We start from the raw sequence: 27,881 nt of genomic DNA on the forward strand, positions 1-27,881 counted from the left end.
CACTGAACAGAGCATGGAGCCTGATATGGGGCTCTATCTCACGGCCTCGAAATCATGATCTGAAATCACGAGTCAGGTGTTTAACTGACTGAGTCACCCAGGCACCCCTGTAGGAATGTATTCTTTTTTTTTTTTTCCAACCAGACAATGTTATGTTTATTGTTTCCATTTAAAAGGGTGATAGGAGGCGGCCCCTGTCTGTCAAATAAATAAATAAAATCTTTAAACAAATAAATAAAAGGGTAACAAGATAAAGCAAAGATGTATAATAACAAGGAAAGGTCTAGAATTTAAACCCAGATATCTGGATTTAAATGTTTTCTTTACTTGCTTTGTGATCCTGAAAAATATTATTCAACCTCTTGAAACTTTGGTTTCCTTATCTACAAAATGGGAATATTAATCCCCACCTTAAGGATTTTAAGGATTTAATGAAACAACGTAGGCAAAATTGTAGAAATATGTTCTTAAAAGTGTTTCATCCATCCTATGTGTTGTCCAATTTTTCATTTTCCTCTCCAAGATCCTCTTGTTTTTCTTTTCCTTTCTATTTTAGGAGCCTCTTTTCCCTTTTCATCCCCCACCTTGAAATCTTTCCATTTTCTTATGAAAGAGAAGTTCAACTCTTTATAGCTATATGCCCAACCAGCTAACATTTGCATTTTCAAGCATTTAGCTAACAATCTGGACATGTTGTCCTGGGAGTAAGGTGAGGAGATGGGAGAGGGATCAAGGAAGAGGGGGTGAGGTTACTTAACTGCCTCACATTTCGGTAAGCCACACCATTGCTACCGTATGTCTCATTCATTCATTTATGTATTTCTCCTTGCTTCATTCCTTTACTAAATGTTTATTGAGCATCTATCACATGTCAGACACTCAGAATAGAGAGTAACATAAAGTTTCTGTTTGTCAGGAGATGTGTTACAGGAAAACTGAAAGGCTGTATTTAGAAACGGAAATAGGGGCTCTTGGGTGGCTCAATTGGTTGAGCATCTGCCTTTAACTCAGGTCATGATCTCAGGGTCCCAGGATTGAGCCCCACATTGAGCCTTCTCATTTCATCAACTCATTGAAACTGAATCCATGTGGTGGATGGATATGTTTATGGCATAGAATGTGGTGATGGCTTCATGGATGTATAGTTATCTCCCAAATCATTAAGTTGTGTATATTAATATGTATATATTTATGTATATATTAAATATATTCAGCTTTTTGTATGTCATTCACACCTCAAAGTGTTTTTAAATTTATTTTTAAAAATATTTCATTTATGTATTCATGAGGAACAGAAGGAGAGGCAGAGGCAGAGGGATAAGTGGGCTCCCCAAGGAGCAGCGAGCCCAATGCAGGACTTGATCCCAGAACCCTGGAATCACAGCCTGAGCTGAAGGCAGACACCCAACAAACTGACCCACACAGGTGCCTCTCGAAGTGTTTTTTTAAAAAAGATAGAGATGAATGGATGGATGGATGGATGGATGGATGGATGGATAGATATGGAAATAGTTAGATAACTAAAGATTTGGAAAGTTCATGAAACAGTGATGATGAGTGGCAGGAAGAGGGAGCAAAAGGTATGTGGAGTGGGGAGTTTTGAGAATACCAAGGCTGAGAATGTTTGTACATGCAACAGTGCATAGACAAGAACATTGAGAGATGCCATCTTAGGGATCATGAAAGTTGGTGTTTTAAAGTGTTATGGTTCTATACTGCTTTAGGAAATGTACCATAGCTAATGTTTCTTTGTAAAGCCAGAGATGGTTAAGTGTAGAGATACAACTTAGCCTAAGAATGGGGTCTGACCAGGAAGACCTATATTGTTCTCTGTAATATTGGGGGTTCTCTTTGTCCTTGGAAATTGCCCATGAGGATCTGGATCTCAACTTCTTATCCCAGTGGTATCCCTGAACCTGGTGCCTGAGCCACAGCTCTTCCTGCTTTCCACTATACCCTGCAGCTTTCCCCAACTCTAATCCCTCTCCATCTCATATTTCAGAAGCTCAGGAGAAGGAGGATAAGATATGGCATTAGGTATCAGCACAAATCAGGGTAAGCTCAAAGGTGGGCTGAAGAAGTCAGGTGACAAGGTCAAAATGCCACAGCCAACCAAGTGCAGGTAGCAGAAGCTGCAGGTCTCCTCAAGACCACCTACAGCAGGGGGCACCTGGGTTACTCAGTGGGTTGAGCTGCTGCCTTCGGCTCAGGTCATGATCTCAGGGTCCTGGGATCAAGTCCCGCATGGGGCTCTCTGCTCAGCGGGGAGCCTGCTTCCCTTCCTCTCTCTCTGCCTGCCTCTCTGCTTACTTGTGATCTCTCTCTGTCAAATGAATAAATAAAATCTTAAAAAAAAAAAAAAAGACCACCTACAGCGGGTATTAATTTCTTGTTGCTTGCCTGGAGCTGCCATTACAAATTGCCATAAACTGGGTAATTTAAAGGAACAAAAAATTATGCTCTGGAGTTTAGGAGGCCAAAAGTCAGACATCAAGGTATTGGCAGGATTGATTCCTTCTGAATCCATACCATGCAGCTCTCCTGGTTTCTGGTGGTTGCTGGCAATGCTTGGTGCTCCTTGGTTTATAGACACACCACTCCCATCTCTCCCTCCATCTTCATATTGCCTTTTTCACTATGACCTCTCCTCTTCTTATAAGGACCCAAGCCATTGGATTTAGGACCCATTCTAAATCATCTTGAAATCTTAAGTACGTCTACAGATGCCCTATTTCCAAATAACGTGACATTCTGAGGTTCAAGGTGAACATGAATTTTGGGGGGACACTATGGCAACTCACCATAATTACTGTTCCTCTATATTTACCTTTATTTGAAATATTACTTACTCTCATACCTCTGCCTGCTCCTCTTCCATGTACGTAATTGCAGCTTCATTGGTGATTCATATTTACAACAGCACAGATGGAAATTTTAGACCAAAGTCACCGTGAATACATAAATTCCGCACATAAAAGAAGAGCATAAGATGTGAGCTTAAAAAACCCCAACATTTTCTGGCCCCTGAATATTTAAGAAGAGATTGACATTAAAGACTATTCATAAGACAGCTTTCAGTACTCACCCTCCGGATTTGCTAAATTTGAATTTTTTGAATGAGCCCCAATTGCATATATCCCATCCTTTATATTTTGACTTCTCTTGATTTCAAGATGATGGAAATTGACAGGTCATCCGGAAAGCAAGTGCATAAAAATGCTTTTTATATGTTTCTGCCATGTTAAGCATTTCATATATGATGGCTGTGTTCCTGGGGAGCCCCTTTCTTGGTGGTTATGAGCCAAATCACCTGTCGAATATGTCAGAAGTTTACCAGCAAAAAGAGTACAGGTCAGCAAAAAGCTAAAAAAAATTTTTTTTTAAAAACTAATGCCTAATTCTCAAGATACAAGTAGAAAGAGACAGAATAATAGGGTAGCCAAGTGCCTTGGTGAGTGGCATGTAAATACCTGCCCTCTGAGTGGAGAGCCTTTCCCAACTTTGATGTTAAGATGAAAAGATGATGACAGAATCTGGAAGCATTTCAAAGGCCGAGAAAGCACATACTTTTAAAAAATCTCTCCCTCCCAATCCTAGCTGCTCAACAGTTTCAAAACAAAGATTAAGAAATGCTACATAGTATTATGGCATTTTAATTGCACATTTTGTTCTGTGACACCACAAAGTGGAAAAGTAACAATTGCTTTCATGAAGAACAAATGTATTTTCACTCAAGATGTCCAGGGTTTGTTAAAGTTAGATTATTTGGAAACTGTTTCTGGAGATGTCAGTTAAAACATCTCACCCTCATTGTTATGCTTAAAACACAAGGCTTTAGACTTTGTGCAGATGTGGTATGGGATGGGACAGGCCTTTCCTGCAGGGGTTGGGGAGTCCAGCCTTTCTTCCTCTGGAGAGAATGGCCTGAACTGTGTTACAGGGCAGGCCAACTGTGATGTACAGTAATAAGGCAACACTTTTGATCTTCTGTTGTTTCTATTAAACTTGAACTAAGGAAAAGAAAAATCTCACCCTCATTGACTGCTAATATATATCACGTTATGTGAGAAGTAGTGTATATCACTTTTTCATGGTATTTAATTTTCCAGGAACCCTCTTGATTAGGTATAATTCCAAGCTAAGGCAAACTGAAGCTCAGAGAAACCAGATACCTATCCCCAGGCTACCATGGAACCATTGGAGTCAGTTTTCAGACTGTGATCCCAATGCTTTTTTTTCCCCTTTCCGGCCCTTAACACACTGAGAGAGAGGTTTAGGGCTGAGAACACAATGTATGAACACTGATAAGAGTAGTAATAATCAGGAGTGCCTCGGTGGCTCAGTGAGATCGAGCCCCACATTGGGCTGTGCCCTGGGCATAGAGCATGCTTAAGATTCTCTCTCTCTCTGCCCCTCCACCCTCCTCTCTCTATCCCTCTCTTTAAAAAAAAAAAAGAGTAGTAATAATTATAAACATAATCATGTGGTAAAGAGCATGGGCTTTGGGGCTAAGATGTATCTAGTAATAGGTTGGACCAACACCGAAACTGGGTTGTGTGTCTCCAGTATCTAGCAGGCTAAGCTCAGGCTTCTTTACAGGGTGCCTGGGTTCCAAAACATCAAGAGTTAAGATAAATCTCAGTACTGGGGCGCCTGGGCGGCTCAGTGGGTTAAGCCGCTGCCTTCGGCTCAGGTCATGATCTCAGGGTCCTGGGATCGAGTCCCGCGTCGGGCTCTCTGCTCGGCAGGGAGCCTGCTTCCCTCTCTCTCTCTGCCTGCCTCTCCGACTACTTGTGATCTCTCTCTGTCAAATAAATAAATAAAATCTTTAAAAAAAAAAAAAAGATAAATCTCAGTACATACACACTTTTCAAGCCTTCTCTAGTATCATGTTTGCTAATGACTCAGATTCAAGAAGTGAAGAAAGAGACTTCTAATTTTCTTGGAAGAAGCTGCAAAATATTGTGGCCATTGTTGTAATTGACCACATTGTTGTAATTGATCACGCCTGAATCTAAATTGTGACTTCTCTCTTGTCTCTCTCTCTCTCTCTTTCTCTGCCTCTCCACACCCCTGATTCTATTTTGATCAATCTTGTGTAGTAGAATTTGAGAATTATGAATACATAAGATGATCACTTAACCATATTCATCTGTTAGCCACCAATCCCTCCTCTCAAGAGTGTTCATGAAAATTTGCAAGGCTTAGTTTTCTTCTTTCTCCTGATTTTGGTCCAGATGTTCTTATAGTTTCACTTGGAATTCTGTGTCATCCTCTGATTCCTTCCTGCATTCTTTGTTGGTCCAATCTGGATTGGTCATGTCCTTTTGTTTCCCGTTTCAAGTATGCCACCTGTAACTGCTCACAAAGTTCAGAAACTGTGAAATCTGTATTTATATCGCGTTGGTGATTTCTTTTCCTGTTTGGTATTCTTTCAGATCCCCACATTCTGAACTGTCTAGAGATGTGAATTCTCCTTGTGCTCACTAGAATATCTGTGAATATCTCTTGGAAACTTATATTTATGACAATGATGGAAGTAATTTAGTGAAATTTCCCAGTTATAGGCTAAGTGTTGCTTAAATGCTTTTCCCTTTTGAAATTTGATGCTTCTTTTCTTCATAAGGTGTTTTGCAGCACTAGCTTTGGGGAATAACAGCTCTCCACTTGCTGCCTTATCCATGGGTTTCACTATTAAATATTTCATGCAGACTTCCATGTGGATTTTTATTGCCCAAAGAGAATTTGTATCAAAATGGAACTTGGTGACTTTGAAGATTTCAGAAGACCTTTCCCACTCTGGCCCCTTTCCAACCTCATCTCCTATCACTCACCCCCTTTGTTTACTAAACTTCTGCCTCTTTTCATGGCTTTCGTAGTCTTTGTTCCCTGTTACTGAAAGCTCTTTTCCCAATTCTTGCAAGATGGACTTCTTATCTTTCAGGTCTCAATTTAAATGTCATCTCCTAGAAGAAATCTTTTTTGTTTTTGTTTTAGATAGCTTTATTGAGAAAAATTGCATTTCATAAAACCCATCCATTTAATGTGTACAACTCAGTGGTTTTTAGTATATTTACAGAGTTTTGCAACCATCCCCATTATCTAATGTTAGAACTTTTTCATCACCCTGAGAAGAAACCTTATCCCAATTAGCATCCAGTCACTGTTCAGTACTCTCACCTCTAACCCTAGGCAGGCATTAATCTACCTTCTGCCTCTGTAGATTTGTCTATTCTGGACATTTCATATAAATGAAATCATATAATATGTGGTCTTCTGTGACTGGCTTTTTAAATTCAGCATCAGGCTTTCTAGTTTCATCCATGGTGTAGCATGAAGAATCAGTACTTCATTCCTTCTTATAGCGAAAATTATATTCCGTTGTATGGATATACCACCTTCCGTTTCTCTATTCATCAGCTGACAAATATTTGTGTTATTTCCATTTGGGAGGCTATGATGAATAATGCTACCATGAACATTCACATACAAGTTTTTGTGTGGACATGTTTTCACTGTTCTTCAGTAGATAACTAAGAGTGAAATTGCTGGGTTATATGGTAACTAGATTTTTAACTTTTTAAGGAATTTTTCCAAAAGAGGTTTCTAATGGCCATCCATTTTAAGAAGGCCTGTCTTTCTTTTCCTTTATTCTGTGATGACTTTATTGCTTCTTAGCACGAATCACGATCTGAAATTAAATGTTCATGTACTGGGTCTGTGTGACTAGAATGTCTCTCCTTGATGGGAGAGACCATTTATACCTTGTTCACTGCCTTGCCGCCAAGCACTTAGTATGTGCCTAGTATATAGTGAGTGCTTAATAAATGTTTGTTGAATGATTGAATAGTGAGTGAAAAGGGTTCTGGGAAATATTTGTGTCAAGCTGTTGGAAAGAGGTAGTGGGGAGGCTAGACAGATGGAGTGCTATAAGAACCAGCCATGGAAATTTTAATAAAAAGGTTGTAGCAGTTAGAGTCGGTTTTTTTTTTCTTTCTTTCTTTCTGAAAGTAGAGTTAGAATGCTTTACTATAGCAAATAACAGAAAATTCCAATTTTGGAGAGGAGAGGTTCTAGATGCAGTATAATTTGTGACTTAGTGATGTCATGAAGGATCTAGATTCTTTTCATTTCTCCAGTCAGTTATCCTTGGCATCCTTTCTTCCAAGGTGGTTCCCCTGGCTACCAGTGACACTAGTTGTATGCTCTTTTATATGTCTAGCAGGAAAAAGTTAAAAACTCTTTGGTTTTTTTTTGTTTGTTTTTACCAGAATAAATTATATGTCCTTCCTTTCATCTCTTTAGATCAATTTGGTAATAGGCCTATCCCAGAATTAAAAACAGCTGTCAAGGGAACACCATGTGCCTATGAGCTTAGATAATTCGCATCTACCCTCTGTAAATGGGGACCAGTGAAGGGTGAAGAGACAAATGAACAGCAATTTCTTTGAAAGGAGGAGGGCTCTTAAAGGCACAAGAGGACAATTTAAAAAAAAAAAAAAAGGAGGGAAGGAAGGAAAGTAGGAAGGAAATGGATGCTGGGTAGGCAACCAACAGTGGAGCACATAGAACTTGATTTGGGTCAACAATCTCTAAGGGTCTGATCCAATGGGAAGGGGCATGGCAGCAGCAGGATTTCCAAAGATGTTATATTTAGTGGAGGGAAGGAGAGAAAATATCTAGTCCAGGGACTGGCAAAGCTTTTCTGTAAAGGGCTGGATAGTAAATCATACAGTTTTACAGGCCATACAGTCTCTATGGCAACTATTCAACTCTGCCATTGTAGCATGAAAGTAGCCAGAGCCAACACATAAACATGTTGGCATGGCTGTGTTCTGATAACATTTTTACAAAAACAGGCAGAATCCAATTTGGCCTGTAGTTTGAAGTTTGCCTATTCCTGACCTAGACCATGGATAATATTACATAATTATCCTCGCTATTGAAAAAAACAGCTTAGAACCCATGTTTTCCTAAAGTTGGATCAGCATTTTCATTCTTCTATATACTCTTATGCAAGGATACTGATTGATTCTCCTCTAAACTTGGATTTAATTCATAAATAGCTAATATTTATTGTTTACTTACTATGTATCAGTCCCATTTGCATTTTATTCTTTTTTTTTAAAGATTTTATTTATTTATTTATTTATTTATTTATTTATTTAAATAAAGACTGAGAGAGAGAGCATGAGAGGGGAGACAGGGAGAAGCAGACTCGCGCTCAGCAGGGAACCCTATGGGGGGCTGGACCCTGGGACTCCAGGGTCATGACCTGAGCTGAAGGCAGGTGCTTAACCAACTGAGCCACCCAGGTGCCTAGCATTTCAGTCTTTATCTAATTTGTCTCTTGATACTTTCAAGATTTTCTGTTTGTCACTGGCTTTTAACAGTTTTACTATAATGTGTGTAGTTATGGATCTCTAAAGCTTTTAATTGTTATTTTCCTAGATTTGTAAATTAACATTCTTTATCAAACTTGGGGAGCTTTAGGCCATTATTTCTTTGAATTTTTTTTTTTTCTGCCCATTTCTCTATTCCTGGTACTCCTGTTTCATGTATATTGGTATTTTTAACAGGGTCCCCTAGGACTCTGAATTTTTTTTTTCCCTTTTTTTGAGAGAGAGATTGACCAGAGGAGTGGCAGAGGCAGAGGGAGAGAGGAAATCCCAAGCAGGCTCCATGCCCAGTGTGGAGCAGACGTGGAACTCAATCTCACAATCCTGAGATAATAACCTGAGCCAAAATTAAGAGTCAGATACTTAATTGACTGAGCCACCCAGGCACCACAGGACTCTGAACTTCTGTTTCTCTTCACTCTTTTTCATTTCTGTTCTGTAGACTAGATAATTCCTACCAAGCTATCTTCAAGTTCACCGATCCTTTTGCCAACTCAAATAGGCTGTTGAGCCACTCTATCCAAGTTTTCATTACCATTATTATAATTTTTCATTCCAGCATATCCACTTAATTTTTTAAATTTCTTTTTTGTGTTGTTGTTGATATTCCCTGAGGAGTCACTATAGTCATATTTTTCTTTAAAAAGCGATCTCCTTTAGTTTTTAGGGTTTTTTTCTTTTTAACATATTTATACCAGCTGCTTCAAAGTCTTTGTCTGGTAAGTCCAATGTCTGTGCCCCTTAAATATAGTTTCTACTGGGGTGCCTGGGTGGCTCAGTGGGTTAAAGCCTCTGCTTTTGGCTCAGGTCATGATCCCAGGGTCCTGGGATCGAGCCCTACATTGGGTTCTCTGCTCGGCGGGGAGCCTGCTTCCCCCTCTCTCTCTCTCTGACAACTTGTGATCTCTGTCTGTCAAATAAATAAATAGAATATTAAAAAAAAAAAAGATAGCTTCTATTTCCTCCCTTTTTTCCTATATGTAGGTCACATTTTCTTATCTCTGCATGTCTTACAATTTTTTACTGAAACTAGATAATTCTAAATAATATAGCAACTGTGGATTCCAATCCCTTTCCCATTCCAGAAGTATATCTTGTTTAATTTTGTCTCTCACAAATAACCCTATTAGGTGACATAATATGTAACTCACCCAGACAAAAATAATCCTCTTTAAGGCCTAATGCCCTTATGGTAGCTAGTTTTCCCCAGTATTGGTATCTGAATATGATTCTTAATAGTCTGATAGGGTCAGCCTAATTTAGGTATCAATATATAATGAGACTTGGGGAATTTCGGAGATAAAAGCAAATCATTTGAGAAGGTCTAAGCCTATAGCCTATGGTGCTAAATTCCAAATAATCCTCTATGATATACTGATATAAAGAAAACCCAAAGGACATTCAGAGGCATGTAAGATCAGTGTTTGGTTTTACATAACTAAGAAGGTGAAAACATCTAAACACCTAACTGGCAGGATTTGGACTGAGTTGTAGGCTGGACCCTATTGCACCCGACTCTAGCATCAAACTCTCCTGAGATGCTCATTTTTTGCAACAATATTCTTATAATTTAATTGAAGTATTTACTTAAATACTATTTATTAATACTAAATCTTTATTAATCAACTGACTCCTGTGTGAGCCTTCACTTTCCTCCAACAAACAGCAAATGCTGGTTCTGGCTAAGGGTTGCTGAAGCTTTCTGCAACTCTAACCAGAAAATGACTAATTACAGCTTCTCAATGAGAAAGCCCACTGTCATGTAGGAGTGAGGGTATATTGCTGTTTGTATATAAAAGTAACTCGTGCACAGGACAAAAAAATTTTTTCCAAGTGAAATTAAAATTGTATTTCATGGAAATTAAAATTCTCTTCCTTCAACCTCATACCCCTTCTGTCAGTGTAGGCACAGCAAAGGACATTTTTGTCTGTCCTTCAAAATACATCGACACATGCATCCATACACACATTTGTTTAGTTTTCTCTTTTTCTTTTTATGACAGACATTTTAAATTCTTAGTGAAAAAACAGTATTTCTTGTCCTGAAGTCTGAGCTAAAGTTAGAGTCTCCATTTGTGAGGTCCTGTGATCATTCCATTTCAACACCCTTAACACATCCCCAAAAAGACAGCTCAGTTGACAAATAACTGATAAATAAATGTGGTCTATCCATACAATGGAGTACTGTTCAGCCATAAAACAAAATGAAGTACTGATACAGGTACAACATGGGCTAACCTTAAGTGCATTATGCTAAGTGAAAGAAACCAGACTCAAAGACCACATATTGAATGATTCCATTTGTTTGAAATGTCCCAAATAGACAAATCTATATAGACAGAAAGTAGATTAGTGGCTGCCAGGGGGACTAGGGGAGGGAAGAATGGAGAGTTGTTGCTAATGGGCACGTGGTTTTCTTTTGAGGGTGATGAAAATATTCTAAAATTGATTGTGGTAATAACTGTACAATTCTATAAATATACTAGAAATGTACTGAATTGTACATTTTAAATAGTAGATAGTATGACATGTGATTTATATCTTGATAAAGCTGTTATATATAAAAGAAAGAACTCAAAAAATTAATATTTAATTTGCTGTCCTATATTGGATCATTAAAGTAGATGTCATTATTTCCCTTTTGCCTACAACAAAATTGGACCTAAATGTGGTATTCTTTGTTTGCAAAAATTATGAAATATTTTTAAATTCCCCTTGTCATCTAAATAATATTAAGTGTAAAATAAATTAAATTTAAAATTATACTGGGAGGGGAGCCTGGGTGGCTCAGTGGGTTAAAGCCTCTGCCTTCGGCTCAGGTCGTGATCCCAGGGTTCTGTGATTGAGCCCTGCATCAGGCTCTCTGCTCAGCAGGGAGACTGCTTCCCCCATCTCTCTCTCTGCCTGCCTCTCTGCCTACTTGTGATCTCTGTCTGTCAAATAAATAAATAAAATCTTTTTAAAAAAATTATACTGGGGAAATAAAATGATACAACCACAAAAAAAATTATACTGGGAAATTGTCCCCTTGATTATTTGTTCCATAAAATTTAATATCCAAGATGAGAATTACATTCATAAACAGGAGGTGATTTCCCCCTACTTGCTGCTCTGGAGTGGTTGCCTTCCTCATCTTCTTCCTGTCTTCATTGCTGACAGTAACGAAGCAAATGAATACAACACCATCTGCTGATGATATTTTGGGAGCTTCCCAGAAGCCCAAAACACTAAGCCTTAGGGCTGAGTCCTGCCACTGTGCAATTTCATCCTGGGCCCCATAGACCTCTTCCCCCTTGGAAGAGGATGCTGCCTGCTTCAGAACTAAAGCTTCTGAAAGACAAAGGCCAAAAACAAAAACAAAAAAAGCTGTCTTCCAAGGGACTTCGTTATTTAATTGTTAAGGATCTTTTAAACTAACCCTCCTCTTGCGCATCTGTTGTCCCACCAAAAGGGTGTTTTGGTGAGAAGACTCAGCAAACTGAAAAAGCAGGAAGATGAATTAAAGGAGGGTGTGGCCTGGGACTCTTGTTGCCAGGATCCAGTGTGTAGGGCACCACAGTGCCTGCAGGGGAAACAGCTCCCACTGCTGTGTAGAAGTGGACCATTCGGGTCCTCCCTGAGGCTCCTCCAAGGAGTGAGAATAGCTGAGAGCTGGATTACCCCAGGTGAGTGAAAAGGTAGGCTGTTTGGGAAAGGAACACAATCCTCATGTCCAAGGAGTGGAACTTCTGTCTCTGATTTTTTCACTGGGTTGGTCACTTTGCTCCTCTGTTAGACTGCAGGCTTCCCAATTAAGTCAAAAGCACCCCTTTTCTACTGTGAGCTACTCTTATTCTTTTATTAGATGGTGAATTCCCCTATTGAACTTTACATTAGGCTGCAGGTGTTCTATTCACCAGTTCCCCCCAGCCTCTTTTTCTTCATCTGGAAAATGGGACTCAGTACCTATAGATGGAATTTTGAGGACTTAATAATACAAGCCAACACTTCTAGAGAACTTACAAGGTGCCTGCATTACAAGGTGCCCAACTTTGTTTTAGAGAACAAAGTTGAAAGTGCTTCACATTAAGTAATTCATTTAGTTCTTACAACAGGTCGTGAAGTAGATGCTGTTGTTATAGCCAGTTTTAAGACAAAGATACCAAGCCACAAAAAGGTTAAGAAACATATCCAAGTGGGGCGCCTGGGTGGCTCAGTGGGTTAAAGCCTCTGCCTTCGGCTCAGGTCATGATCCCAGGGTCCTGGGATCGAGCCCTGCATCAGGCTCTCTGCTCAGCAGGGAGCCTGCTTCCTCCTCTCTCTCTCTGCCTGCCTCTCTGCCTACTTGTCATCTCTGTCTGTCAAATAAATATATAAATCATCTTTAAAAAAATCATATTTAAAAAAAAAGAAAAGAAATATATCCAAGTTTATACAGTTAAGACATGGAAGAGCCAGGTTCAACACCATTAACCATCTGGCTCTATGACGTTTGTAACCATTAAACAACCCTGCCTAGTAAAAGCAGATATTTAAGGCTTGGCACATAGTAGGTTCCCAGTAAATATTGTCTATCAAAATAATTAAAGTCACAAGACTGAAAATGCCCTGAGAATAGAGAGAGCACCTTACTTGGGGCATCCTTTAGTGCCTTACAGTACCTAAGTAGTATCTTACATCCAATAATTACCCAATATGTATTTGTTAAATTGAGTCCATTTCATCAGGGCAGTTCAGACTTCAAGCCCCTTCTCTGCCAGGTGCTGTGCTGAGAAGAGAGAATATACAAATATAATTTAGATACAAACACATAGTGAGATGCTACTGATCTAAAAAAGCTAATAAAATGCTAGGCTGCACTGATAGATATATAAAGTATAGGAAAGATAAAATTGACACCTCCTGTTTTTCATCATCCAAATTCCATCTTTCCAAATCTGTATGGTTCTTGAATCTACATATGTATCTTTCATTCCTCTCATCCCTTCCCCAGTCCAAGCTACCATTGTTTCTCTGACCTCTGAACTGGTTTCTAGCACTTTGGTTCTTTACAATCTGTTCGATCATGTCCCCTCATTGCTCTGTTATGAAACCCATTCTATGACTTTTTGCTCTTAAGATAAAAAGCTTGGTACAGCATCAAAAGCCCTGCACATCTGGCCCCTGCCTGCTGGTCACTTAGTCTCATTCACACCACTCTGGACTAGCCAACATGATACAATAATCATGGCCGACAGAGCCCATTCCTATGACTGTATGGATGGGGACGTGCCAAAATAGGAGGGGATGTGTCTCAGAAAGGGGAATCTTGATCAGTTAAACAGATATATACCAAACTTCCCTTTAAGGAAAATATTCAGCCAGAGGCAAGGTGACCATCCTCCAAGCATATGATGGGAAGGAGTCCTGAAAGGCTATGACCTGGTGACTTCCATTGCCTCAGTCAAATCAATGAGTCCATGAATTTTTCTTGTTCTAAATAAGTCATATTTCTGTCTTTTTTGTAGCCCAATAATATCAATGATGTTTAATCGAGATGGTGGCATGGTGATCAGCAAAGAAGGAGACATCATAAGGGAATGGATGTGGCCTTCGAAGGGAAAACTTGATGATCCAGTTGACGTTTGGGTATTACTTTACAATTCATCATTCTTATGTCTATTTCTTATGCCATACCAATAATTTACTTTGCGCCTCTAAAATATACTGTTGGAGAAGAGAGGATTGAGAGGACTGAATTATCATCATCATCATCATCGTTGTTATTATTATTATATAAGATTTTATTTATTTATTTGCCAGAGAGGGGAAGAGAAGAGAGAACACAAACAGGGGGAGTAGCAGTCAGAGGGAGAAGAGACTCCCTGCTGAGCAAGGAGCCTGATGCAGGACTTAATCCAGAACCCCAGGATCATGACTTAAGCCCAAGGCAGACACTTAACCAAGTCACCCAGGCATCCCTGAGAGGACTGAACTATTCAGTTTGGCTGTCTACACTAACCAAGCACCCAGCATGGAGCCTAATGTGGGGCCTGAACTCATGACCCTGAGATCACAACCTGAGCTGAGATCAAGAGTCAGAGGCTTAATTGACTGAGCCACTCAGGCGCCCCAAGCAGTTACTTTAAACAGTAATTGTTAAAAATTACTATTAGAAAGCATCTTGTGTTTAATATAAAAATATTTTTAAAATAGGAAGATAGGAGCACCTGGGTGGCTCAGTGGGTTAAGCCGCTGCCTTCGGCTTATGTCATGATCTCAGGGTCCTGGGATCGAGCCCCGCATCGGGCTCTCTGCTCAGCAGGGAGCCTGCTTCCTCCTCTCTCTCTGCCTGCCTTTCTGCCTGCTTGCGATCTCTCTCTGTCAAATAAATAAATAAAATCTTTTTTAAAATAAATAAATAAAATAAAATAAAATAGGAAGATATACAGTGTTCAAAGTGAAAGTCTCCTTCTCCTCAGTCTCACTCTGTAGAATTACCTTTGTTAATAGGTTAATGTGTATTAGAATCAGAAATTCAGAAAATGTAAGAGTGAGCCTACCAGTGGGAACTTTGGTGAACTGGAAAGTGTACCCTCCCCCAAAGGAGACAGGCTTTACTGAGGGCCAGAACATTGTTGCCACATGGGAATGTGGGTCTATGCCTGCTATATGTTATGATTTTCTAAAAAGCCAGATTTTGTGTTGAAATACCCTGGTATTTCAAGTTGGCAATTAATTCAGACTCTGGCAGGACTAAACCAAACACTTCCAAGCTGCTAATCTGTAACCTCTGTGCTAGATTTTATTGGTTCATATATATAGTTACTTTATGTGTGTGCATGTATATGGGCTGCATTTTGTGTCCAGGACCACTGCGTATGGTTGCAAAGGTGTTTGTACCACCAACCTTAGAGGTACCAATTATAAAGAGCTGTGCTATCCAGCACGGCAGCCACCAGACACCTGTGGTTATGGACTCTTGAACTTCACTGTAGTAAACTACACACCAGATTTCAAAGACTTAGTATAAAAAACAAGAATATAAAATACCTTATTGATCATTTTTATATTAGTTACACATTGAAATGTCAATATTTAAATATATTTAGTTATAAAATGTTATTTAAGTTCATTTTACCTGCATTTTACCTTTTAATGTGGCTCCTAGAAAATTTAGAATTATTCATGTGCCAAGCATTTATGGCTCACGTTATATTTATAGTGGACACACTATTGTGTGGTAAGTACCTCCAGGTTTCTGTTCTATTCTATTCACAAGATCGCCCTTGGCGGCTTTGTATCCTACATATACTATTTGTCTTTTTTTTTTTTAATTTATTTATTTGACACAGAGAGAGGGAGATCACACGTAGGCAGAGGCAGGCAGAGAGAGAGGGGAAAGCAGGCTCCCTACTAAGCAGAGAGCCCGATGCAGGACTCCATCCCAGAACGCCAAGACCATGACCCGAGCTGAAGGCAGATACTTAACCATCTGAGCCACCCAGGCACCCCTGGATTGTCATTTTTAAAGAAGCACTGCTCAGCTCTGAAAGGTGAGGAAAGTAAAGAGTGTACAGAGAAACTGTCCCAGCAAGCCTGTATGTACAAGTGTCCTGACACTCAGGAGCCGGCATGCTTAGAACAGTTGACTTAACGAGGGCGCTTTTTCTACAGCAAGCCTTTTAAAAATATGCTTTACAAATCTGCAGATGTTCCCTTGAGCTTTAGAAGTTGTTCATTACTTTTCTATCCTTGTCATTTATAAAATCTCTTCAGCTTTAATAAGTTTCACAGTAATAGTTACTAGACTTATAAAACTTCTAAGCACTTGGCAGCCATTAATGACTTTCCTCATCATCATGGGAATTAGATGTTGTCAACTGTATTTTATGAGAGAGACTATCTCAAGAGTTAGAAATACAACTCAGAAGTACCTGCAAACTGACCCAGAATTTTTGTTCTAAAGTGAACCTGACTTTCTCTGTAAGACATCACTACATTAACAGTTTCTCCTCGTTCCTTCCCTTAAGTTATAACAACCCACAAATTTGCAGCAAAAAACCTAAAAGCCATCCCTGACTTAATGGAACCAGACTGAAGCTATAAATGTCGGTCTCAAATTTCCTTCCATGCATCCTGCAAATGTTTTAAGATTTCCACTTGAATTATGAGCATGAAAAATTCTGTATAGGAAATGACAATCATTTCTGTTTCCCCCAGGTGAACAAGTTCATTACAGTGGAGATTTCTGGGCGCTTTGCAATCACCTTGGTCTACAGATGGCATCCCCAAAGCCTAAAGCTATCTCTGGCACCTGTAAAATGCAAGTTTTTTCCTCCATGCTTACCTAAGGTGGTAGGTCCAGAGGGTTTGTTTTTGTTTTTGTTTTAAATTATCTTCATGCCACTGCCTCAGTGCAGACCAGAGCAAGAGCACTGCTGACTGATTTTAGATTCTTATCTTTTAGCATTTCCTGGTAATTGCTATAGTAAGGACACTGCAATCTGGCAGAGCGGTTTCTGGACATTACCTGTGAAGTAACAGGAATAAGAGGAGGTTAGAAGAGGAAGGTAGATTTGGGAGAAAAATGAACACCTAGTTTCTTCTGAGGCCATGATGCCTAAGCTTTGGAGAATTAGTTTCCTGTCTCTGATTTGGATGAATTGCTTGCATTTATATAATCTATAAGTTCTTAAAAATGGTGTGGGGTTCATATATTGTTTTTAACTAAAGTGTAAATCAATTTAAAGTCACTGGGGTTTTTTTGTTGTTGTTGTTTGTTTGTTTTTTAAGATTCATTTATTTATTGGGAGGCAAGGGCATAGGGAGAGGGATAGAGAGAGAGAAGCAGACTCTCTACTAAGTAGGGAGCCAGATGGGGTGGGGGTCCTCAATCCCAGGATCCCTGGACCCCAAGATCAGGACCTGAGCCAAAATCAAGAGAAGGATACTAAACCAACTGAATGACCCAGGTGCCTCTAAAATCACTATTTTTTTTTTTAAAGATTTTATTTGTTTATTTGACAGACAGAGATCACAAGCAGGCAGAGAGGCAGGCAGAGAGAGAGAGGAGGAAGCAGGCTCGCTGCTGAGCAGAGAGCCTGATGCAGGGCTCGATCCCAGGACCCTGGGATCATGACCTGAGCCGAAGGCAGAGGCTTAACCCACTGAGCCACCCAGGCGCCCCTAAAATCACTATTTTTAAACATAAGTAACATTGTAAAGACACTTGGAGATGACCATTGTAAAAATTATGGTTCAGAATAATGTCTCTTAATAATTTCACACTTGCGCTAAATCTCTGTTGAGGAATCTTAGGCTAAAACTTTTGTTTGTCAAGAGGTGAGAGATGCAAATGTTAGTATCTCTGATTTCATGCAGTTAAGTAGTGAGTTGACTGACTCATCAAACTTTTAAAGGTTCTAAAATTTTGAGTGCATTTATGTGAATGATACACATATTATAGAACATGTATGAACCTTTAATGAAAAACCCTTAGTTTTAGGGATGGGCATCAAAACTGTGTTACTCCTGGTTATACCATAGAAATACCATGCCTATTTCATATATGCTGAAGTTGTATAATTTTTGCCGTAAATAGTGCCTTTACGGCAAGTTATCTTGCCTGCCTGGATTTTTATTCCATGTCATCTGAAAAAATTTTAATACTCTCTCTCAGCCATTCCCTGATGTCAGTCCCATCTCCACAGAAGCCAGAGAGTTATTCAAGGCCTATAAAGTGAAATGCAAGCATCGGAAACCCACAACACAGGACAAAGATGTAAGTGTGCAATAGTCACTATTTTGAGATTTCAGGCAAAGGTAACTTTTAGTGTTCACGTTATTATAAAGTTAATGTTCTCTTCCAGCACGGGCTAGATTCCAGTACAGCTATTACAAACAGATGAGCCTGTCATATAATTACTGGAAAGAGCCTAGGATAACTTATATTGTTTGTGTTTCACTTTTCTTTTCTTTTCTTTTTTTTTTTTTAAGATTTTATTTATTTATTTGTCAGAGAGAGAGAGAGAGAGAGAGCACAAGCAGGCAGAGTGGTAGGCAGAGGCAAAGAAGAAGCAGGCTTCCCGCTGAGCAAGGAACCTGATGTGAACCTGATGTGGGACTCCATCCCAGGACCCTGGGATCATGACCTGAGCCGAAGGCAGTGGCTTAACCAACTGAGCCACCAGGTGTCCCACGTTTCACTTTTCTTAACATCTTAGCCCTTTTAAAATGTGCAGTTCAGTGCCATAAGCTCTCAGTTCACATTGTGGTGCTACTATCACCACCATCTATCTCTAGAACTTTTTCATTTTGTGTAACTGAAACTCTGTGCCTGGGAAACAACACCTTTCATACTTCTCTCTCCTATCTTCTGCGAACCCCCTTTTCTACTTTCTATGAATTTGAGTGGTTTAGGTACCTCGTATAATAGAATCATACAGTATTTGTCCTGTTGTAACTGGCTGATTTCACTTAGCATGGGGTCCCCAAAGTCCATCCACATTGTATAAGGTGTCAGAATTTTCTTCATTTTTAAAGGTGAATATTTCATTACAGGTATACCACATTTCATTTGCCTATTCAGTTATTGATGGACACTTGGATTCTTTCCCTATTTTAGCTATTGTGAATAATGCTGCTATGAACATGGTATATAACTATCTCTTTGAGGTCCTACCTTCAGTTCTTTTGTATATATTTCCAGAGTGGAAGTGCTGAATCATATAGTAACTTCATTTTTAATATTTATATGCTTTTTTAAAAAAATTATATTTATTAATTTGAGAAAGAGAGCACAAGAGCAAGGAGGGTCAAAGGGAGAAGCAGACTCCCTGCTGAGCAGGGAGCTTGATGCAGGACTCGATCCTGGGGACTTGAGGATCACGACCTGAGTCAAAGACAGTCACTTAACCAACTGAGCCACCTAGGTGTCCCTCAATTCTTGATATCCTTCCCAACAGTTGTCATTTTCTGTGTGTGTGTGTGTGTGTGTGTTTTAAATAGTAGCCATCCCATTGGGTGTGAGGTGATGTATTTGACTTTTTAAAAACCAACATTGAAGTATGATGTATTTACCATTTTATAAAATACATCCATTTTAAGTGTATACTTTAATGAGTTTTAACAACTCTATTTAGTGGCCCATGACATCCTGATTCCAGGAATCCTTGGTTCTCAAGGAGGCATTAATGGCATTTGGGGCAAGATAATTCTTAGTTGTTTGGGACCATTGCAGAATACATCCATGGCCCCATAAACTATATGCCTATTGTGTCATCATTCAAAAGGCCCATGCACATTTGTGAATACCCCCAAGGAAGGATTTACTCACTTGTGTTGAGAACTGTTCTATATTGGTTATTCCTGGGGGAATATTTGGGTATATGGGCTGGGGAGATGAGTCATAAGATTACTGCAGTGGTCTAGCCAAGATACTCTGAACGGAACTAAGCTGGCAAGATTGGAACATAGATGAGAGCTCCTAGTTAATTAAGAGGCAGAATTCATAGGACAGTTTTTTGGCTTATGTGTTAAGATGGAAAATCAATCACCAAATAAGAGTAGATAGGATGAAAAATGAAGAGGACCAAGTGAACCAACACTTAAGGGGCAGACTTAGAGGTAGGAAGAGAACCATGTCACTGTGGTGGACATGGTGAGACCCATGTCCTTTCCCCTTCTTCTTGCATGCCTCTATACAAGCTAAAAATTGTATTTCCACACTCTCTTGCAGATGGATTTCTAGATGTGTATTAAGCCCCATTCATTAGATGTACTCATGTGCGATTTGGAAGATGGTAATACGGGAAAACCATTGTCTTGCTTTGGCAAGCAAGATCATGGAGAAGATGGGTTTTCCTACAGCAACACTGCATTATCTAGCTGCTAGCATCACAGATCCCAAGACACACACGATTGTGGCAGCTCCCTGGTTCTAAACTCACAGCTTTAGTGCACTATTCCTGAGCCCCACAACACCAGTGGGGGTTCCTAGGCCACACCTTCTTGATATGGAGAGGCAGCACCTCCCGTGGGTGATTGGTTGGTGTTCTGGGAACAACTGGAGATGGCCACTTCTCCTCTTTTGGTGATTTTGTAATTTCATACTTAGAAAAAGGCTAGGGAGTTTTCCGTTTCTTACAATTGAGAACAACATTCAAAGAAAATGTGTTCAATATGAGGGAGTGGTAACAGGATGAGCCTTTCAGAGAAGTCAAGCAAATGAGAAATAAAAAGCATCCACTGGATTTGTCTTATGAGGATCAACAGTGACTTCAGCAAGAATCATTTCAGGGTACAGGTTGAATTGGAAACCTGCTTATAGTGAGCTAAGGAACAGATATATGAAATGTAGAAATTCTTGTGCAGTTGTTGGCATTTGCCCACGCTTCGAATTTGTAGAGTATGAGAAAGAGGAATGGGTGCCCTAAACCTGTACTTTAGGCCCCTGCTCTCAGCCTTTCCTAGACCAGTTAACTTCTTATGTGTCAAACCACTTAACTTCTCAGCCTGCACTGGGGCAGCTTTCTGAAGCCCGGATGGTGGTGACAATAGTCCAGATTCTTCTTCTTCCTCATTGTGGTGGATTTTGTAACATTCCTATGGTTTGTTTTATGGTGGCTTTAGAAGAGAGCAATTTGTCAAGCTTGCATCAAGGTGACAGGATTTCTTGTAGGTGGAGCCTAAGTCTTATCTCCCTCTATTCTGCTACATCCTTCTGGAGTGCCACTCCTTCCCATAATTCCCTTGCCTCCCCTACTCAGTGTATGTGAGAGGGCCCTTACTGGTTTCTGTCTTAGATGAGGAGGCCTGATCCCAGCCTCTATAGCTTCTCTCACCTGGAGTGGGATAGTCTTCAGCCCTGAACTTGTCAAGAGTACTTGGTAGTGTTAAACTGGTGATCATTTTTAAGTTATTTAATATAAAACTATTTAGAAATCATGCTCTTAGCAATGTCCACAATAGCCAAACTATGGAAAGAACCTAGATGTGCATCAACAGATGAACAGATAAAGAAGATGTGCTATATATACACAACGGAATACTATGCAGCCATCAAAAGAAATGAAATCTCGCCATTTGCGACAACGTAGATGGAACTAGAGGGTATTAGGCTTAGTGAAACAAGTCAATCGGAGAAAGACAACTATCATATGACCTCCCTGATATGAGGAAGTGGAGATGCAACATGGGGGGTTTGGGGGGTAGGTAAAGAATAAATGAAACAAGATGGGATCGGGAGGGAGACAAACCATAAGTGACTCTTAATCTCGCAAAACAAACTGAGGTTGTCTGGGGGGAGGGGGGCCAGGAGAGGCGAGTGGGGTTATGGACATTGGGGATGGTATGTGCTATGGTGAGTGCTGTGAAGTGTGTAAACCTGGCGATTCACAGACCTGTACCCCTGGGGATAAAAATACATTATATGTTTATAAAAATATATAAAAATTTAATTAAAAAAAGAAAAGAAATCATGCTCTTCAGGGTGCCTGGGTGGCTCAGTTTGTTAAGCGTCTGCCTTTGGCTCAGGTCATGGTCTCGGGGTCCTGAGATGGAGCCCAGCATCAGGCTGTCTGCTCAGCAGAAAGCCTGCTTCTCTGTCTCTCCCTCTTCCTGCTGTTCCACCTGCTTGTGCTCTCTCACGATATAAAAATAAATAAATCTTCAAAAAATAATAAATTTTAAAAAGAAATGATGCTCTTTATAATATGTGTAAATTGATCAAAGTGTGCTTGTAGTCATTGTTTTCTAATATTTAAAAAATTGCTTCTTTTTCATATGCATGGTCTTTAGCTTCTAGGGAAAGTGGTGTCACAAAATTCCTTTGATGTTCATAGAATTTGTTAAGTATGAGGCAAAAAAGTACATGATGAAACAGCCTGTGCTATTTGACTCCACTTTTGATCAAAGGAAAATATATTCTTATATATGTATTTTAACCCACTGAGCCACCCAGGCGCCCCTATATATGTATTTTAAGACTGGAAGGATGTATGCCCAATTTTTTGATATTGAATACATTGCTTTTGAAATAAAAAATATCTTTGAAATGTGTAAAATCCATACAAAGATGAAACAGTATGAGTAATATTAGCAAAGAAAATCGATCAGCAAAAAATTATTACAGTTCTGAAAGTTTGACAGTATAATGTGATCATTTCTGTAATGAGACCTACACTTTCCAAAGACTTAGAATGAGGCCACCTTCTCCAAAGGGCATGCAAGACTTCTTGTGTTAACTTTTTTTAGTAGAGATTGATATATTTATCTCTCACATTCACAAATAGCAGAAAATTCAACAGAGTCCCTTTTTGTAACTTCTCTAAATAACTCCTACAATCAGCGATTTTCCCAGACATGCCTTCCCTCCAAAATAAATGTTCAAGGTTGTGCAAGCAAGGATAATTTTCCCAACTGTGACAAATTATTCCTTTTTCAAATCTTTCTGAAAGATGTTCTTTTGTTTTTTAGATGTTTTGAATGTTCTTTGAGCAGTATTTCCAAAGAATGTTAGGGCATGACCTTTCAAAGGAGATTTTTTTGGTTGTTTAATTTCTATTAATTTGTTTAACTTGTTGTTTTAATTTCTTTGTTGTTTAATATCACATGAATAGTTGATGAGCTAACTCTAGCATTCTAAAACACTAACAATTGTTAATAAGTATACTCTTGAGTTTTCTACTCTTGAAGCTGTATTCAGAGTTCATTGGCCGATGTCTGACACTTTGGGGAATTATTTTCTCTGTCAAACATTTCTTGCGATCTGGTCTCTTTGTGCCCTGACATGAAAAGCATGCAGTCTTCCAGTCCTTTGCCCTTCATAGGCTCCTCAACCTACCTAATATGTTTGCAAATTAGGCTAATCTTGAAGATTAAAAAAATGAGTTGGGAAGAATCCAACTCAGCCAAAAGAGCTCAGATGAAAAAGCTCAAATGAAATAGAAATGCTACCTTGTGTGATACATAATCTATCCAAAGCATGTATAATTGAATGAAACAAAAATAGTAGTAATCTGGAAGTACCTATTGCTCCCTCTTCTTCCTTTTTGAGTCTGATTATAAATAGAGATAAGGAGGGGCACCTGGGTGGTTCAGTGGGTTAAGCCTCTGCCTTCGGCTCAGGTCATGATCTCAGAGCCCTGGGATCAAGTCCCACATCAGGCTCTCTGCTTGGCAGGGAGCCTCCTTCCATCTTTCTCTCTCTCTGCCTGCCTCTCTGCCTACTTGTTATCTCTCTCTGCCAAATAAATAAATAAAATCTAAAAAATGAAAAAAGAAAGAAAGAAAAAAATAGAGATAAGGAGCCAAGTAGAAATAAAGGCATTTATTTAAAAAAATTTTAATTGAAGTATAGTTGACATACAATATTATGTTAGTTTCAGGTATACAACATAGTGATTTGACAATTGTATACATTACTAAATGCTCATCATAAGTGTAGTTACCATTCATCACCATACAAAGTTATTACAGTATTACTGACTGTATTTCCTATGCTGTATCTTCCATCCCTGTGACTTATTTATTTATAACTGGAAGCTTCTATCTCTTGATCACTGTGACCTAAATCAAGAGATTAATTACTGAAAGGATAGGCATCACCAGGAGAGTTGTATTGGAAAAGCTGGACTGTAGATATTTTGGACCTGAAACTCCCTAAATCCTTCCTCTAAATTGAAGAAAACCAGTTACTTTACCCATAAGAGTGCAAACTGGGAAACTTGAACAGGGGGAGACATGACTGTTGGTTGTCTTGTCATAAAGGGATGGGATATACAAGGCAGACCACATACAAAGTGGTCAGAGAAGGCAGTTGGTGGGGCCCAATGAGGAAACATGGTCCAACATGACAGAATTTCACCTGCCCCTCCTGGGGTGGGGAGAGGCACATAGAAAAAAGGTACCACTTTCTGATGTCTTCCCTATTTGTTTCAGAGTCTTTCTGTCAGACTACTTCCACAAAATCTTTTTCGTTTTTAGTCATAACAACTGCCTGAACAGCATATTGTCTTAAAAAGGGTTGAAAAGGTACCACTTTGGAAAATTTGATCAGGTTAAGTGATTATCATCCACTCTTCCATAAGCTGAATTGTGTATTTCTTTGTGAAGAGAAATGAAGGGATGGAAGAAGACAGACATGCTCACCCTCATAAGATATTTTTGAAGAAAAGTAAGGAAGGACCCTTCTTTCATGGAAATCTGAGGAGATAGAGATAAGATTTTTCCTTAATAAAAACAAACAGACAAACAAACAAAAACCCACAAAAAAAAAAAAAAGACTGGCTGAGCTTCCAAGACAATTAAAGAAGAGATAGTCTTTTCAACAAATGATTCTGGGAAAACTGGATATCCACATAGAAAAGAATGGAATTAGATCTTGTCCTTAAACTGCAGACCTAAGTGTTGAGCTAAAACTATAAAACTCTTAGGAAAAAACATAACTTTAAATATTCCTGATCTTGGATTAGACATGGTTTCTTGGATACCACACCAAAAGCACAAGTAAAAAAATAAATTAATAAATAAATTGGACTTGATAAAAATTTAAAACACTTATGCTACAAACAATACCATCAAGCGAGTGAAAAAATAATTCACAAATGGAAGAAAATGTTTGTAAATCATATGTCTGTTAAGAAACTTGTATCCAGAATATATAAAGAACTCTTACAACTTAATAATAAAAAGATAAAGAACCCATTTTTTAATGGGGAAAAGATCTGAATAGACGTGGGTCCAAAGAAGGTATATAAATGGCCAATTAACCTACAAAAAGATACTCAACAAAATTAGCCAGCAGGAAAACTCACATTAAAATCACAATGAAATACCCCTTCACACCCATTAGAATGGCTAAAATTAAAAAGACTAAAAGTAACAATTGTTGGTGAGCATATGGAAAAATTCGAACTCTCATTCCTCACTGCTTATGGAAATGTAAAATGGTACAGCCACTTTGGAAAACAGCCTGGCAGTTATTCAAAAAGTTAAACATAGGGATCCCTGGGTGGCTCAGTTGTTAAGTGTCTGCCTTCAGCTCAGGTCATGACCCCAGAATCCTGGGATCAAATCCCACATTGGAGTCCTTGCTCACTGGGGAGCCTGTTTCTCCCTTTGCCTGCCTCTCCCTCTCTCTCTCTTTCTAACAAACAAATAAATAAAATCTTTTTTTTTTTTTTAGAGTTAAACATGGAGTTACCCTATGACTCACCAATTCCACTCCTCCATAAAGAAATGAAAACATGTCTATGTAAAAACTTGTATATAACAGCATATTTCATCATCTTATGAATGGATAAAGAAAATGTGTTCTATCCATATAGTGGAATGGTATTCATCCATAAAAAGGATTGAAGTTCTGATATATGCTGCAAAATGGATGAATCTTGAAAACACTATGCTAAATGAAAAGGCAGGTCACAAAAGATGACAGATTGTATGATTCTGTCTATATGAAATGTCCAAAACAGGCAAATCTTTAGAGGCAGAGGGTAGGTTAGAGGTTGCCTAAGGCTGAAGGGCCAGGAAGAAATAGAGGTGACTGCTAAGGGACAGTCACCACTGCTTGGGACAGGTATGGGGGGTGGGGTGGGAGGAGAACAAGAAGTATTCTAAAATTAGATTGTGGAAGTGATTGGACAATTCTGTGCCACTCTGTGAATATACTAAAAATCATTGAATTCTATATCTCAGATTCATTGTCTGATATATGAGTTCTAGCTCAATAAAACTGTTTTGTTTTTTTTTTAAGTCTTGCTGGACACCTTTACCTCCATCTATATAACAGAAGAAACTTTCTGAGAAACTTTTTTACTGAAAAACACCTAGAACGGAATACATTATAATTAATACAAATTTTAATGTGTTACCAAGTTCACAAGAAAGTAAGGGATATTGTCTTATTTAATAATCCATACATGTGAAATAAAATTATAGTGAACACAAAATAATGAAAACATCAAAATAAAAATAGGGAAAACAATTTCCCTTGTTGGGGGGAAAAGTGAAGAGGGTGTAAGAGAGCTAAAGTTTAATTGTATTGATACTGTTCTGTTTATGGGTAGTGGGTAATGAGTGTTCCTTTTATTATTCTTAGTACTTTATTCCCTAAATTTTATTTTTTATATACTTTTTAAAGATTGTATTTATTTATTTGAGAGAGAGAGAGTGAGAAAGAGCACAAGAGGGAAGAAGGTCAGAGGGAGAAGCAGACTCCCCGCGGAGCAGGGAGCCCGATGCGGGACGTGATCCCAGAACTCTGGGATCATGACCTGAGCGGAAGGCAGTCATTCAACAAACTGAGCCACCTAGATGCCCCCTAAATTTTATTTTTTTAAGATTTTATTTATTTACTTGAGCGAGAGAGAGAGAAAGAGAGAGCATAGAAGGAGAAGGAGAAACAGACTCCCCACAGATCAGAGAGCCTGACACAGGCTTTAGTCCCAGAATCCTGAGATCATGACCTGAGCTGAAGGCAGACACTCAACCAACTGAGCCACCCAGCTGTCTCTAAGAAAATATCCAGATCAGACTTCTGTTAATTTAAATCACTTCATAGAACTATGAATTTCATTAGTACTTGACCCAAAGCAGCAGCTATATGTCATTTCCAAAAAATGCTTCAGGGAATACAATCAATTTAACCATGTCAGAATTAAAATTTTTGAGATACCAGAAAGAAGATGAAAAGGCAAGCCACAGAAAGGTAAAAAATATTTATAATATATATATATATCTGACAAAGAATTTGTATCCAGAGCTTAAAAAGAACTACAAGTCAATAAAAAAGCCCAATAAAAAATGTGCAACAGATTTGAACAGACATTTGGCAAAATAAGGTATGGGTGACCAAAAAGCACACAGAAAGATGTTCAACATCTCTAGTCATCAGGTAAATAGAAATTACAACTATAATGAGTTAATACCAAATGCCTCTTAGAATGGCAATAAATGAGGGGCACCTGGGTGGCTCAGTGGGTTAAGCCGCTGCCTTTGGCTCAGGTCATGATCTCAGGGTCCTGGGATCGAGTCCTGCGTTGGACTCTCTGCTCAGCGGGGAGCCTGCTTCCCTTCTTCTCTCTCTCTGCCTGCCTCTCTGCCTACTTGTGATCTCTCTCTGTCAAATAAATAAATAAATAAGTCTTAAAAAAAAAAAAAAAGAATGGCAATAAATGAAAAAATAATACCACATGTTAGCAAGGCCATAAAACAATGAGAACTAACTTTCTTTCTTTCTGCATTGTAATTGATGATTTTGTCCTAAAATTATTTTTTATAAATTTTTATTTAAATTCAGTTAATTAACATATAATGTATTATTAGTTTCAGAGGTAGAGGTCAGTGATTCATCAGTCTTATATAATACCCAGTGCTCATTACATCAAATGCCCTCCTTAATGTCTATTACCCAGTTACTCTGTCCTGCTACCTCCCTCCCTTCCAGCAGCCAGTTTGTTTCCTGTAGTTAAGAGTCTCTCATGGTTTTTCTCCCTCTCTGATTTCATCTTGTTTTATTTT

General features: G+C 38.9%; 1 protein-coding gene across 4 annotated transcripts in view; it reads left to right on the top strand.

Moving 5' to 3' along the window:
• The window catches only part of LOC309868981 (uncharacterized protein C3orf20 homolog), a 132,675-nt gene that overhangs the window by 48,450 nt on the left and 56,344 nt on the right, over window positions 1-27,881 (top strand). For all 4 annotated transcript variants that reach the window (XM_082739286.1, XM_082739283.1, XM_082739284.1 and 1 more), the window contains exons 7-9: window positions 13,886-14,006; window positions 16,581-16,715; window positions 18,040-18,141. In XM_082739286.1, coding sequence (XP_082595412.1) covers window positions 13,886-14,006; window positions 16,581-16,715; window positions 18,040-18,141 — 358 coding nt within the window. The remainder of the gene's footprint in view (window positions 1-13,885; window positions 14,007-16,580; window positions 16,716-18,039; window positions 18,142-27,881) is intronic.

This window comes from Mustela nivalis (assembly GCF_964662115.1).
Source record: "Mustela nivalis genome assembly, chromosome: 7".
NCBI classification, from domain to species: domain Eukaryota; kingdom Metazoa; phylum Chordata; class Mammalia; order Carnivora; family Mustelidae; genus Mustela; species Mustela nivalis.